The 15,328-nt window shown below is 36.0% G+C and overlaps 1 protein-coding gene across 1 annotated transcript; it reads left to right on the top strand.

The window, feature by feature from the left end:
• Positions 1-4,273: 4,273 nt before the first annotated feature.
• On the top strand, positions 4,274-11,963 carry LOC141250556 (uncharacterized). The gene is made up of 19 exons (XM_073670024.1): positions 4,274-4,408; positions 4,757-4,831; positions 5,716-5,831; positions 6,094-6,208; positions 6,521-6,649; positions 7,492-7,539; positions 7,665-7,798; positions 7,876-8,072; positions 8,160-8,452; positions 8,614-8,763; positions 8,854-9,201; positions 9,290-9,439; positions 9,620-9,695; positions 10,019-10,146; positions 10,229-10,414; positions 10,491-10,634; positions 11,329-11,451; positions 11,522-11,725; positions 11,808-11,963. Exons 1-19 carry the CDS (start codon positions 4,274-4,276, stop codon positions 11,961-11,963), a joined length of 2,907 nt encoding a protein of 968 aa, XP_073526125.1.
• The last annotated feature ends 3,365 nt before the right edge of the window (positions 11,964-15,328 follow it).

The raw sequence follows: 15,328 nt of genomic DNA, 5'->3' as shown, positions 1-15,328 counted from the left end.
AAAAGAGTCCAGGTATAGCGAGAATAATCATCAACTATTACAAAAATATAGCGATTACCTCCTTTACTCTGCGTTCGTAGTGGTCCACATAGGTCCATGTGGAGAAGCTCAAGGGGAGCTTTAGTCTGCACCACCTTGATAGAGGGAAAGGAGCTACGAGTCGCTTTAGCTTTTGAGCAGTCTGAGCATGAAGTTATGGATTCCACCTTGATGCGAGGAAGACCACGAACAAGATCACAAAGATTCACAACACGGCTAGCTCAAAATTCCACTAATGTGGGCTCCTATATAGCACAATTATTTCGGAAATGACCTAATTACGTCAAACGAACAACAAATTCATTAACGAAAGCCGCTGCTGAATTCAATTTGGGCCTGGGGAAATGACCTAATCGGATTTCAGAGCAGGAAAGGCTTCAACATCAGCAACAATGAATTCTCTTGTTTTGACCGTCTTCAACATCAGCAGGAATGGCTCCAGATTCAGCGCTTGGTGGAATCTTCCCCCTGATGAGAAATACATTTCTGATGTTCATCAGTTGATGAGAAATAGTATTTAGAAATAGCGTAATGTTTATCAACAATGTTCATCAGTTGATGGACATCAGTTGTGGCGAAATCCGGTTATTTGGGCCTGGGGAAATCGAGTCTTATGAAGGTCTCCCCACAGAAATACTATTTCTAAAGAATAGTTTTGTTCTGGCGAAGTGTATTTCTAAAGAATAGTTTTGTTCATCAACTGATGTCCATCAACAATGTTCTAAAGAATAGTTCTGGCGAAGTGTATTTCTGATTTTGTTCATCAACTGTGGCGAAATAGTATTGTTGATGGACATCAGCAGGAACGCTATTTCTAAAGAATAGTTTTGTTCTGGCGATACTTTTCGTAGCAGGAACGGCTCCAGATCCAGAAGGATTGATTTTTATACACTTCTGATTTTTTACCGTCTTCAACATCAGCAACAATGAATCTGGAAATTCGTTCTCATTAGAAGAGGAAGATAGTAAGGGTAAAATAGTAATTCACTCGATTTTAACAGAAAATCTAACAGAAATAGGTCATGGGTGGGACTTTGCTAACGGACTTCAAATAAGGGGTGGGATAAAATAAAGTTTTATATAAGGGGTGTTATATGTCAAAGTGGGCTATATAAGGGGTGTTTTCCCGCAAAAACCTCTAGTTTTTACTATTAAATTAGTGTAATAAAATCTTTTAGTCAAAAGTAATTTTATTACACTAATTTAACCCCACTATTCACTAAAGATAAATGAATATCATATATGTGATATTCGTTCTTACACAATATCATGAAAAGACTTACATATTGAATCCCTCTTTTCACTTATTTACAATTAAAAATAAAATCAATATAAAACTAAAAAGAAAAGAGAAATACAAAAAATTAATTATGATACTTGATATAAATATCACTATTGTAGAAAAAGAATATCTTAAAATTAAAAGGAAAAGTGTCAGGTGCAAACAAATCTTATGATGTAAAATGAGAGCAAAATTAGATCAACGGATCATTTCAAGAAAATGCAAGCTGAAGACTCCAAAATGCATGCCGGATGTCCCAAAATGCATGTCAATAAAAATGCATGCCGGATGCGCAATAAATACATGCCAATAAAAATGCAAGTTGGAGGTTCTTTTATGCATCTATATTTTAGATACATTTTTGAGAAAATTGCCCAAAGCCACCCCTTATATCTCAAATATTGCCCAAAGCCACCCCTTATATCAAAGTTTGTCACAAGCCACCAAAATTTCATTCTTTTCTTACCAGGAACCACCCTTCAACGTTTTCCGTCTGAATTTCCATCCAATACCATGAAAAGACCAATTTAACCCTAATAGAATTTCAAATTGACATTCTTCTTCCCTTAGCTTGCAGGCGTTCTTCTTCCCCGAGCTTCTTCTTCCCGGAGCTTGCAGGCGTTCTTCAATGGTGATTTCGAAGCTCGCGTTCCAAATTAGGGGTTCTTCGTGCTTCTTCGCTCCTGGGTTCCGAATATCTCCTCCTCAGAGTTCTCATTCTTCGACGCGCCTATCTCCAAATCAAAGCTCGTTTGGGAATTATGAGTGGAGTTCCATCCAGAGGGAGATTGTTTACCTAATTTCAGCTAGTCGTTCTTCGTTTCTTCTGGGAATCAAAGATCGTCTGGGAATCAAATCTCGTATGGAAATTAGGGGTTCTTCGTTTCTTCTCCTCCTCTCCAAATTCTCCATTGAAGAGCAAAGGGAGAAGAAGAACAAATTCGAAGAACAGAGGACGATCTGGCAAATTCGCCATCTGATTTCCTTCTTCTCCTCCTCTTCGTTTCTTCTCCTCCTCTCCAAATTCGACATCTGATTTTGCTTAAGAATTTTCTTCTCCTCCTCTCCAAATTCGACATCTAAAATTAGGGGTTCTCCGTTTCTTCTCATCCTATTTGTTTCTTCTCCAGCAATAATAAGAAATTTCAGCGATTTTGCTTAATTTTCATGACCTAATTTTCGCGCGTAATATTGACCTAATTCAAGCGTGTAATATGGACCTAATTTTCGCGATTCTGCTTCCCTAATTTCAGCTAGTCGTTGAAAGAGAAGAAAAAACGCAGAGGAAGATCTGGCGAAGGAGAAGATGAAAAAACACAAAAAGAGAAGAAGAATGAAGGAGAAGCGTAGGGAAGAGAGACTGTTTAATTTGCAGTAATCCGCAATTACAAATCACCCATTTCCCGTACCCCAAATCTTAGATTCTTTAAGGAAAGGGTTTTGACAGTTCATTCCAGTCAAAGGTAGCAACAATGGTGAAAACGTGTCACCAATGGTGAAAAAAGAGAGGAGGGTAGAAAGTTAGGTATTTTTATAATTTTTTAAAAAATAAGTGGGGGTATTTCTGTCAATTCACTATTTTTAATAAGAATTCTAACGGAATCCGTCCAAGGGTGGCTTTGGGTAAGAAAATAGTGAAATTTGGGTGGCTTGTGGCAAACTTTGATATAAGGGGTGACTTTGGGCAATATTTGAGATATAAGGGGGGACTTTGGGCAATTTTCTCTACATTTTTAACACATTAACATGCACTTTTAGCACAAAAGCGTGTATTTTTTGCGCATAAGCAAACACTCTCAAGACATAAACTTGCATTTTGATTAACATGCATTGTGAGTTGACTTGAATGCATTTAAAAAATAAGCATGTGAAAATGTATGCATATATGTTGAAAATGCATGTTTATTTCTTGAAATGCATTTAAGTTCAGCTGACAACGTATTTAAAATCAAATGTAAGTTTATGCGTTGAAAGTGCATGCTATGTGCGAAAAATGCATGCTTATATGCAAAAAGTGCATGTTAATGTGTTAAAATTGCATGCAAAATATACATGCATAAAAATGTATTCATCTTTATTGGCCTGTATTTTTAAATATCCTACTTATATTTTTTAAAATGATTCGACTGTCTAAATTTAATCCCATTTTATAATATAAGATTCTTTTCACGTGAACCATATCTAAATTAAAATATTATATAAAAATTAGTTATAAAATTCAATATGAATATCGTTATTGGACGCTCTTACTAATACTGCATCGAGGCCTGCATACAAAAAATAAGGTTAGTTTAAAAGTTTCTAAATCATTTCATTGATTATTAACTTTAATATATAAAATATATAAACCGTTGGGAAGATTTAATTAATGTTGTGGGGAAAGTGGCCGATCGAGACGAAGAGGAAAGAGAAAAGACAGCTAAAGCCCCGGGACAAGGGATTTTCCCTCTCCCACTAGCTTCTGCATTCAAGGTCAAATTACGTTTCGCCCGGAATTCCTCTCCCTCAATTTTTGAGTTTCAGATTCCGAATTCAAGCCGATCGACCAACAGCAATATCGTGTGTTTCCGATGTTGATCAACTGAGATTTTACTGTGATTCTAGTGTCTCTGTCTACTTCATTTTCGAAGAAACTGTATTTTCCTAAATTTCTCTTTCTGTGCTCTTAGTACAATCGTGATCGTCCGATCTCAAGCTTCTGAACACTAAACTCACTCAAGGTACGTTTCCTTTTTAGGAATTATGCATAATTCGATCTGTTTCTTAGAGTTAAGAATGACGCTGCTTCAGCAATCTGATCATTATACATGTGAATTTTCTGAATTTCCAAGCCAGCCTTATTCGAGTTTTAATTGTTATAGCGTTCAATTCGTTGTGCATTTCAGTTTTCCGCAAGATTGACTGCAGAAAAGTACGCGGTTGAAATTGTGGACTTGGTCTTGAGGGGGGACAATGGGGGTTATGTCTAGACGGGTTGTCCCCGTCTGTGGTAGCCTCTGTTTCTTCTGCCCCTCTCTCCGAGCAAGGTCAAGACAGCCAGTAAAGCGGTACAAGCCGCTCCTTGCTGATATTTTTCCTCGTTCACAGGTACAATAATTGCTTTATGTTTATGATAGTGACAGCAATAATAAAGTTTGTCCGAAGCTTTCTGTATAAGTATAGTGGTAGATTTTTATGTGTGAAAATCCTAGGACTGTAAACAAGTGTAAACGAACAGTCAGCATTGAAGTGAAATTTATGGTAGCTAGTTTATTATAGCTTGTTTAACAAATACACATTGGCCTTATTGGAAGAGGAAACATCTGTACTAAGTTAGGGGAAAGGTCTTACCTAGTATTTATGTTCTTTTATATCTTGTAGGAGTTGTAGTCACTTTTTTCCAGTGAGAAGTGAGTTGTGCAATGTATTTACTGTTCCATTTTGATATTTTTGTAGGATGCTGTGCCAAATGATCGGAAGATCGCAAAACTATGTGAATATGCTATGAAGAACCCGTTACGAATTCCAAAGGTGTCTCTTCTTTTTTCTCTGAGGCGGTTAGGCCATTGCATCTTTACTTGCTAGGTTTCTTTGAGCTAGCTATAAACATTATATCACGATTGACCCCACCACCTTGCTCTGGTGAAGATGATAAATCGTGTGATTTAAACGCTATTGAGGGGAATTAAAACCATGATCATTTCACTTGGTACTGCATCTGCCCGTGGCATGTGCCCCAAGTTCAATGAAATCATAAACTTACTGTAGCCCAATAAAATAAGAAACATTAATGTCATAAATTCATCGTGTGACCTGTTAGTTTTTGTAGATAATTTTAATCATAATATAGCTTAAATGTTGACGAATTTTCAAAATTGTTTCTTAAATAATCTTCCTTCTGAATAGAATTCTTGTTGCCTATCTTTCTTTATATCCTAAACCCTATAAGCTACAGTTCTTATGTTAGTCCACTGACTTTGAAGAAGTCAACAATTTAACAGTTTTCTGAACTAGGCTTGAAATTAATCAAATGCTGATCTAAAATTCAGAATTGAAGTTTGACACTCATTGTGTTAATTCTTGTATTGCATTAAGATTTATTATCTGGGTACGTCGTTCTGCGCTTCCATACCTTACCATTTCCATCCTGCGAAATTGAATATGTGATAAAACTCACAATCCGATTTTACTGCAGCTGCTTTGGTTTGGTGATGCTGTATGAATATCAGATATCTAAAATTCTGACATTTTCCTTACATGATAACCAGTCAATTTGAATATCTTCTCTTTTAACATTAGTTAGAATGGGGACACTTAAACAAGTGATGCTTTTTAAAGACACTGAAATAAATAATGTTTGCTGTTGCTTTAACCTGTCTTAAAGACTTCTGTTTGTCACTCTTTTCTTCATGCAGATAACAGAATTCCTGGAACAGCGATTCTACAAAGATCTGAGGAATCAGCATATGGGATCAGTAAAAGTTGTGCTTTGCGTGTACACAAAATTGTTATCTTCATGCAAGGAGCAAATGTAAGTTCTTGCATCACATTGCCTCCAATTTTTGCTGGAAAACACTAAGATCTTCTGCAGCATACATGCAAACCATTAATGGAAGGTTTATGTTGCCTGCTTGTAGTTGTCAGTGTGTAAGAAGTAAAATGATTACTAATAATGCTGTATGCATTAATATGATTTTATCAGTTAGATCTGTTTATTCACCATATACATTGGTAAACTTCTAGGGATTTGCAGGCCTTTTCTGCTATTATAAGTTGCTTGTGATGTTTTGCAGGCCTCTTTTTGCTAATAGCTTATTAGGAACTATTCGCACACTATTAGAGCAGACTCCACACGAGGAGATTCAAGTTCTTGGCTGCAGTGCGCTAGCTGAATTTATAAATTGCCAGGTAAAGAACATATACTGGTACTTGAAATCTGTATCAGAATCTGAATAAGTGTTGTATGTTTAATTATAGAGACTTTTTTCTTGAGATATCTGTTGGCTTCAATCTGGAAAAGTACTTGGTACCCTAGTTGGTGAACATATTTGTCTTCAGTAAATGATGTGCAGGAGGATAAGTTTAGTGCTGTGTTTTTTCTGTTATAACCTAGATGTCATTTTGCAGTTCTAAAACCCATCACAGCAATCCCTCCCTCTTTTTTGTTTATCACAAGTGTTCTTCACTTAAGATTATTATCACTGACATTTTGACACTCAGGTGGACAGCAGTTATATGTTCAACTTGGAAGGGGTGATTCCAAAACTTTGTCAACTAGCTCAAGAAGTTGGTGATAATAATAGAGCTCTACGATTAAGGGCTGCAGGGTTACGAGCTCTTGCTTCAATGGTACAATATTTTGTTCATTCATATTAAGAATTCCAGTTATATGTAAAAAATTCCTTCAGTTTTGAGAAGTATTATCCAGCCTTGCTCTTTTGCATTTCATCTTGTAACCAGAGCTCTTGGTTCAACCTGTCTTATATTTGGAATTAACCGTTTCAATTGATAGAAAAAAAGAAGCCTGAGAGAGTTGAAAAAAACATTATATGTTGATCGAATCAAATGCATTTCATCCAGATGGTATATATTTTTTAGATTCTGGAGTCTAACTGTGAACCCTTACCCATTAGCCGATAGGTCATCAAGTAACTATAGCGCTGCTTATACAGATTATTGAAATATTCTTGCTTTGAAGAAAAAATTATTGAAGTGAATGACTCTTGGGAGTCTAGACTTGAGAGTTCAGCAACAAGAGAAGTGAATCAGAGATTTGGAAATAGTAAATGATTCTTCGGGCTTTTGATTTGTTTGATTTGACCATATCCTGAAATTCTGTGCTGGAGCACAGTTTCCACTCCTTCACTGAAATGTCTAATGCATAACTAAAAATATTTCAGTAATACTCTATTATAGAACAAAGTAAATAACAGATTTCTTATTGGATGAAAGGCTGAGAGGTGATGTTGAGGCTTCCAGATAACTGATAATGCATATTGCTTTTCTTATACTGTATTCATAAGAAAATAACTATATTATTGGTACTTTTTAATCCAATTAACTTTTCTTTTAGATGTAACTATGTGCTACACTTCTACATATTTATGTATTGGATTAGATTTACTATATACACGTTTCTATCATATTAATGTGCTAGTTCAATATTGTACTTCATAACTTTTTACTGACAGGTACTTTTCATGGGGGATCACTCCCAGATGTCAATGGATCTTGACAATGTGAGTCACTGCACAAGGATCAGTTCATTACACACTTCCTATATATCTTCTTTTCTATTTGCATAATGACTTCACTTCTGGGACACTGATATCATTATTTTGTCTTGTAAAAATCCCCAAAACAGATAATATCAGCAACATTAGAGAATTATATGGATATCAACCCTGCAAATGGAGAAGTAATGAGACTGGAACTTAATTGCTCATCTTTATCGATTAGTACTATCAACATCAAAGAAGAGTTGGAACCACCCCCTCTGTGAGTAACTTATTATCAATGTCTAAAACTAGTATGATTTAGGGTTTGTCTGATTCATGTATGTCTTTGGATGACAGAGACGCGTCCAGTAATCCCAGTTATTGGTCTAGAGTTTGCTTGCATAACATGGTTGGGCTAGCAAAGGAAGCTACAACAGTGAGGCGTGTACTTGAGCCTTTCTTTAGCAATTTTGATTCTGAAGACTACTGGGCACTTGAAAAGGGTGTTGCCCTTTCTGTCTTGAAGTATTTTCATCAGCTTCTGGAGGAGTCAGGTTGCATATTTCACTATTTACTATGCATCATGCATTTTCTGTATTTTTGCTATAATTTTTCTAAAAAATGTATTTTGAAACTTTCAGGAGAAAACTCCCATATGTTACTGTCAATGTTGGTGAAGCACTTGGATCATAAAAACGTGGTGAAGCAGCCTCTTAAACAGATTAATATCTTAAACGTGACAATGTATCTCTCGCAGTATGCAAAGCAGCAAGTATCAGTTGCTATTACTGGTGCATTAACTGATCTAATGAAACATCTACGCAAATGCATGCAATATTCAGCTGAAGCATCTAGCAGAGGAAATGGAGCAGATAAATTAAATGCAGATCTTCAGTCAGCAATAGAACAATGCATTTTGGCACTGTCTAAAAAGGTAAATATTGTTTCTCCTTGCACGATTTTAGTAAATGTGGTACACTGATACTGTGATTCTATCATATGGAGAATACTTAAAACATGTGGGCATATTTTTGTAAATATGAACTTCTTGTTTACAATTTTCTTGGTAGTTCTTACAAGAGGCTCTGTAAACAGATAGGTGATGCAGGTCCGATGCTTGATGTGATGGCTGTGGCCCTAGAAAATATTCCAGCTAATTACGTTGTGGCTAGAGCTACTATCTCTGCTGCATGTAGGACAGCCCAAATAATCTCTTGTGTACCAAATGTATCATATTACCAGAAGGTCAGTATCAACTCTTAAATATGAGCTTGTTTTTAATGGTAGATTAAAAGGATATTATCTTATAGTTTACCAATGTGTTTGATTTTTCAGGCCTTTCCTGATGCCTTGTTTCACCAGCTCCTTCTAGCAATGGCTCACCAAGACAATGAAACACGAATTGGGGCACACTATGTTTTTTCAGTTGTTATTATGCCTTCTTTGTTAAATACATGGCTAAGTCACAAAGGGAATACTTCTCTTAAATACTTGAGGTTTCCATCAATCCTTAAAGGCAAAAGCGATAACAATGTGATTTCCGATGAGAGAGAAAGCGAATTAGAGGCAATGGGCACCAAAGAAGAAGAACAAAAATTGATGCCTGATTTGAAGCAGTGTTCAGATGTTCAGAAACATGTTGGATCATGCAGTTTCAAATGTGCCATGACTAATGGAAATAAAGTGAGAAAATAATATTTCACACTCGCATATAGTCTTTTTTAATTACATTATCTATATAGTCTTTTCTGAATTATGTTGAATTAAATAGGAGATGGGTTCTCTTAGACTGAGTAGTCATCAAATCAGCCTGTTGCTATCTTCAATCTGGGTTCAGGCTATATCTGCGGAGAATACTCCGGAAAATTTTGAGGCTATGGCTCTTACCTACAACATTGCTTTACTGTTTACAAGTTGTAAGGTGAGATCTCTTACCTTTTTACCCTCCTTTGTCTAATTATAATGAAAAAGTAATGCTTTTGATGAGGTGGAGGAACCCTTGGAGATATAGGGTTAAACTTGCCCTAAGTGAAATATTCATAACGACTTCTGTAACTTTAATGTATAAGTCATATTTGTTAACGATACTTCCTTTTGACAGACCTCCAGCCATGTGGGCTTGGTCAGGTGTTTCCAGCTAGCTTTTTCTCTGAGGAGTATAGCCTTGGATCACGAAGGTAAGTTCTTTTTGTTCATGTAATGCAAATAATGAAGCAGCTTATGAATAAAGTGAATGCTGATCTAAGCAATGATAATGTTAGTTTATTCTTTGTTTCTATTGTTGTAAGGTCGTAATTTCCAATTCGCATTTTATTTCTGATGGAATATAGATTGAAGATAAGGCACATATACTTGAATTAAAGTGGTATCTCCTAAACTTGGTTACTGTAACTTATAAATGCTATAGGACATAACAGAAGTATAAAACCCTTTTTGTCAATAATGTTTTTTACACTATCTTATTGCACCGCTTTACTAATTTTGATTCAATGAATTGAAGGAAACATGCAACCATCCCAAAGACAATCTCTTTTCACCCTTGCATCATACATGCTCATTTTCTCTGCTAGAGCCGGCAATCTTCCTGAGCTGATCCCCGTTGTTAAATCATCCTTGACAGACAAAACGGTTCGACATCCATCCTTAACATTTTATGCAGTTTCAAATTCAAGCAATCAAATAAATTAATATCCGTTGGTTTACTTGACAGGTTGATCCTTGTCTTGAGCTGGTTGAGGATATTAGAGTTCAGGCAGTGAATCTGCAATCCAGCAGTGGTAGTGAAGATTCCGCTGCTGCTGCATTGAAGTCTCTATCAGCGATGAGATTAGACGATCAGAAATCTAGAGAATCTGTAATATCACATTTCATGACTAAGTTTGACAAGTTATCAGAGGTAATGCACGAATCACCATTCTCCACCCCTCTTTTTGAGAGTTCTCTTACATAAATTCTTGTTCAATATTATACAGGAGGACCTATTCCGAATAAAAAAACAGCTTTTACAAGGATTTTCACCTGACGACGCTTATCCTCTTGGATCGTCTCTATTCATGGAGACCCCAAGGCCAGGCTCGCCAGCTCTGCTACTCAACATCCAACCATCAGACGAGGTGGCTCACTTGGAACTAATTTATTTAATATTTTATATTTAAAATAAACAATTTTTAGATATATATTATAATTTTTAAATATATATAAATAAATAAGGCTAACAAAAATGCATCATATGAGTCACAATATAGGTAATTATCTTTTTTCTCATAGATATTAAATAATTATTTTATGTATATAATACTTTCCTTATAATTGTGATTTCGTGTATTCTTTATTTTAGTCATTTTTTATATTTCTTTATAGAATATCTTTATAATCAAATACTCCCTACGGATACAAATACATGTCATTATACCAACTTTTTCTTTATTTTATCATATTACCCCTATGCAATAATTACATTCAAGCTGCTTTATTTCTCTAGAAATCGCTTTTTACATTTCCAATGATACTTAAGTAAAGTTATTTAGGAAAAGAAAATTCTACCTTAATTTGTGTGAAATCTTGTTTAATGACAATTATTTGTATCCGGAGGGAGTATAAAAGAGAATGTCAAATTCTAGTTCTTTTTCTTATAGAGAGTAAAAGAATTTCCAAATTACATTATTTCTTTTTATTAAGTCAGAGTATCTTAGTCATATAAAATCAAAGCAAATATGTATAAATCATACGTGTAAAAAACTGTTACGAATTACTGAGATGATGACAAGTGTCCAAATCAATAAGAGACTGACACATAAGCTGTTTTATTAGGAGGAAATTCCAGAGTTGTTGGACGACGACTCCAATGACGCGAACGGAAGCCAATCAGGACGCAAAACATCTATCTCTACTAACTCAATCGATATTGTCAATGTCAACCAGCTTCTAGAATCAGTAAGCTACTTTGCAGCGCTTACTCTTTTATTGTAACGGAATCACTGTAACACAGTTTTGATGGTGATAGGTTTTGGAAACAGCTCAGCAAGTGGCGAGCTTACCGACTTGCACAGCTGTCATGCCATATGATGAAGTGAAGAATCAGTGCGAAGCGCTTGTAACTGGAAAACACCAGAAAATGTCTGTTCTTCACAACATTAAACAACAACACGAATCCAAAGCAATTATATCCGTCCCTGTCGCAGATCAAATACCCACTTCGCCACTCAAAGTATGTGCACTTTATCTTACTCTTAATTTTACTATTTTTTTTTAAATTTCTATAAGTTGGTATCATGTATATTCTTTGTTAGAAGCGGCAGGATTGGGAGACAGCGTTGCAACTGATAAACAGTGAAGCAGTTGGAAGTTATAATCAGTTATTTATGTGCTCTATCGAGTACGGGCAAGAGCAATCGTTCAGACTACCACCTTCAAGCCCATATGACAAGTTCTTAAGTGCGTTATGAAACTCGGTTTTATAAGAGAAAGTGTGTTATAATGGTGATGAGTGTAACATGTGAACTTCTTTTTTTCATTCTCATAATGAAATTTGTTTATTTGTTACATTCTTTGTGTGTGTGAAAGTTTATCTTGTGTGCTGTGGTGCTTATGCATATTATTTTAAGCCTTTCAAGTGTAGAGGTTGAAGATGTATGTGTGATCGTGGATTAATCACTTGTGTCAGTTGAATAATGTATCATTCTGCTGTCAATTATGGAACAAATGTGGTTAGCTGATTTCCGATTGTGTTTGTTGAAATGGCTGGTTATGGATAGGAATGAAATGTTTTTGCCTTTAGTTATCTGTAATTTGGTTGGATTAATTGTGGAGTCGATTCGTCCAAAATTAAAACTGAACTGGAAGGGACTGAACGTATATAAGCTTGTATATGAGATTGAAAAAAGTACGGGTCGGCTATATGTTGCATTAAAATTTTTGCTAACCATTGCACAACGGCTTGTCACGGGAGATTAGGGTGGCTTGTGACGGGGAACCTAGGTGAATCGTCACGTAGTAGTATGGTTGTGGCTCGTCACGAGTGCAACAAGCGTGGCTCGTCACGGCTCGAACTAGTGCGGCTCGTGATGAGGAAAGCTAAAATCTGTTTGGAGGTGTTTTAGGAGTTCATAAGTATTTTTATTGGTTGTAAATGGTTATTTCTGCCTTCTTATGATATTTTTGACAAGAAAATCGCATAAAATCATGATGTTAGGCTTTATGGGGTTGTAAGCCCGTTCGGCAGGATGAAAACGTTGTTTAAATGAATGAAAAAACTTGTATTGATTGTTTATGGTAGTTCGTGACCTGTTTGGGATGTTGTGGCATAATATATGACATAAAATCATCACCCTACTGATATCCTGTACGTAACCCACTTTGTCTAGACTTTTATGGTTTATTTGTTTGGTCTATTAGTATGAAGCTTGTTTTTGTTAATATATTATGCAAATGCAAAGTAGCAAGACTTGATGTGATTTCTGAAATTCACAGTTGGTTACAGCTGGTTCACACCCACAAAGGATAGAAGTTGGATACAACACGTATATAACTGTCGAGCAAAAGAATGTTTTCCTATAAAAGAGTCTTTGTTAGGAAATGGTTTCTACACCCACAAGCCCTATTCCACAATCTCTCACCCACATTGTTTAATATTCTTCCACTGATAGGAGATGGCTTCTTCATCAACCTCATCAGTCACAACAAATAAAATGTGTTATTGTGGTTTCCCTTTAGTGCAACTACGCGTCAAGGGCCGGTGGAACTTTGGTAGAAGGTATTGGAGGTGTCCCGAATTCGGCACATATGATGTGAAAAACCAAATAATGAAGGAGGTTGTAATTATACAGATTGGATCGATCCACCATTCAGTGAGTGAGCACAAAAGGTATTGATGAACTACGGAAAGAGAGAAATGTGTTAAGTGAGCAGAATGAAGGTTTTATGAGGTTTAATTATAAGGCTGAAGAAGATATCAAATATTTGGATAAAGTTAGAGTGGTTACAGAATAAGGCGTCTTATAGATCCTAATTAATAATTTGACTTTGTTTTGTGAAACTTTACAGGGAACACACGGCTTTGTCCTGGGAGAGATATCGAAAGAAGAATCATATTATTTAAAATTAATTTAATGTTATTTCAACAATGTATTATTTAGACTACGTGTAACATTAATTGTTCTGGTGTTGAGATATTTAGTTTCGTGGTAAGTGATTGAGAAATTTTGTGCATTGATAAGACTAGAACTTTTTCACATCCAACATACTCATTAACAACTTAGAACTGAAAACATAGATCACCATTGAAAAGAAACAACAACACTTAGCATTAAAGAAAGCAAAGCCCACAAGCAAGCACAACAAAACCCATTAAACCCACACTTAAAATAAAAGAAGATAAAACTTCACAGTGAGAAAAAAAACAATAAAGTCGTTTTAGCTTGAAATTTAAGTTAAAGGATCCAATTCAAAGGGAATTGAGATAAGATCTCAACCGTAGTGGGTGCCATGCAATGACCTCTAAATTTCTCGAATTCATTGGGGCAAGTAGTCCACCATTCATCATCCTCATCACTTGGATGAGGTTGAATTCTTGCAAATCTTGACCACTCGTCATAAAGTCGTTTCAGCTTTCTGAACCTTAGTTCCAAGACCCTAGTTGATTTTACGATGTATGCCACAACTTCATTCCACTGGTCACATATAACATCCCAGTTTATAGACGTACAACCAGGATTACCAGTGATGTACTCAGTAACACAACGGAATAATACATCGTCATGTGCAACGCAAAAGTGATATGTAGCTTCCCCCTCCTGTTGCATATGATAATACGTAAATATGAGATTTAATAATGTTTCTATACTTTAACATATAGAAAGTTTTCACCTCTATTACATGAATATTATAGAACATTTCAGCTACTGTTGTTGCCGTCCATTGGGCCACTTGCCGTCACCAACTGCCATCTCTACTACACATATAGTAACGGTATAGAACCGTGCCATCACGATATGTAATGGTTTCCCTTATAATATTACTCATCCCTATATGTAGAGAATGATAAATAAATCGTAAATAGAGAACGTGAAAGATTTAGAAATATGAATATGAACTGTAGAAGAGAAAGTGAAATTGAACCTGTATTTTGAAGTTGATGTAGATCCAAAGTTTTCTGAAGATGAATTAATTTCCTCTGAGAGTGAAATGTGACTGTGTGTTGGTATAAGTTTACTCACACACAAACCCATGTATTAATAGATGGAATTAGAAAGTGAGAGTGGATGAGCTACCAATAGGTGTCACATGCAAAATTTCCGGATCTCTTTTATGATGAGAGGGGACATTGTTCCGGGTCTTTAGCTGCAAAGCCTGAAGTAGCATGATGGTAATGTCACATCTTTGACAGCTGCAATACATTAGGGGTCACTTTGATTTCGGTGAAATTTGGCCCAACATTTACCACAAACGTTCTATTTCGATGAATTTGTCCCATGTAGCCATAAACTAGCATGTTTGTTGAATTTGACTGGGTTGGCCCATTGTAACTTTCTAGGGTCCGGTCCAGAAAGTGTCCAAAAGCCCAACAATTGCCTCGTCACGTCCCATGTCACACAGGCTCGTCACGAGCTGGACTAGGTTGACTCGTCACGGGCCGCAGGCTACTCTGCAAACTCAGAATTAGGTTATCTTATCAAAACCATACTTATTTGTGACGCAACAATGACTGGGGACTGCAATATACAGACTAGCTTTTCCATACTTTAACCACTTACTCACTCTTCCTTCAATGACATATTCACTCTTTCTTCCCCTACTTATAAACCCTTCCTTC

The sequence above is a fragment of the Phyllobates terribilis genome, unplaced genomic scaffold (assembly GCF_046119375.1).
Source record: "Phyllobates terribilis strain yellow unplaced genomic scaffold, ASM4611937v1 Scaffold_5910__1_contigs__length_48336, whole genome shotgun sequence".
NCBI classification, from domain to species: Eukaryota; Metazoa; Chordata; class Amphibia; order Anura; family Dendrobatidae; genus Phyllobates; species Phyllobates terribilis.
Note: the sequence above shows the minus strand (reverse complement) of the source record. Positions and strands in the feature narration are given on the sequence as shown.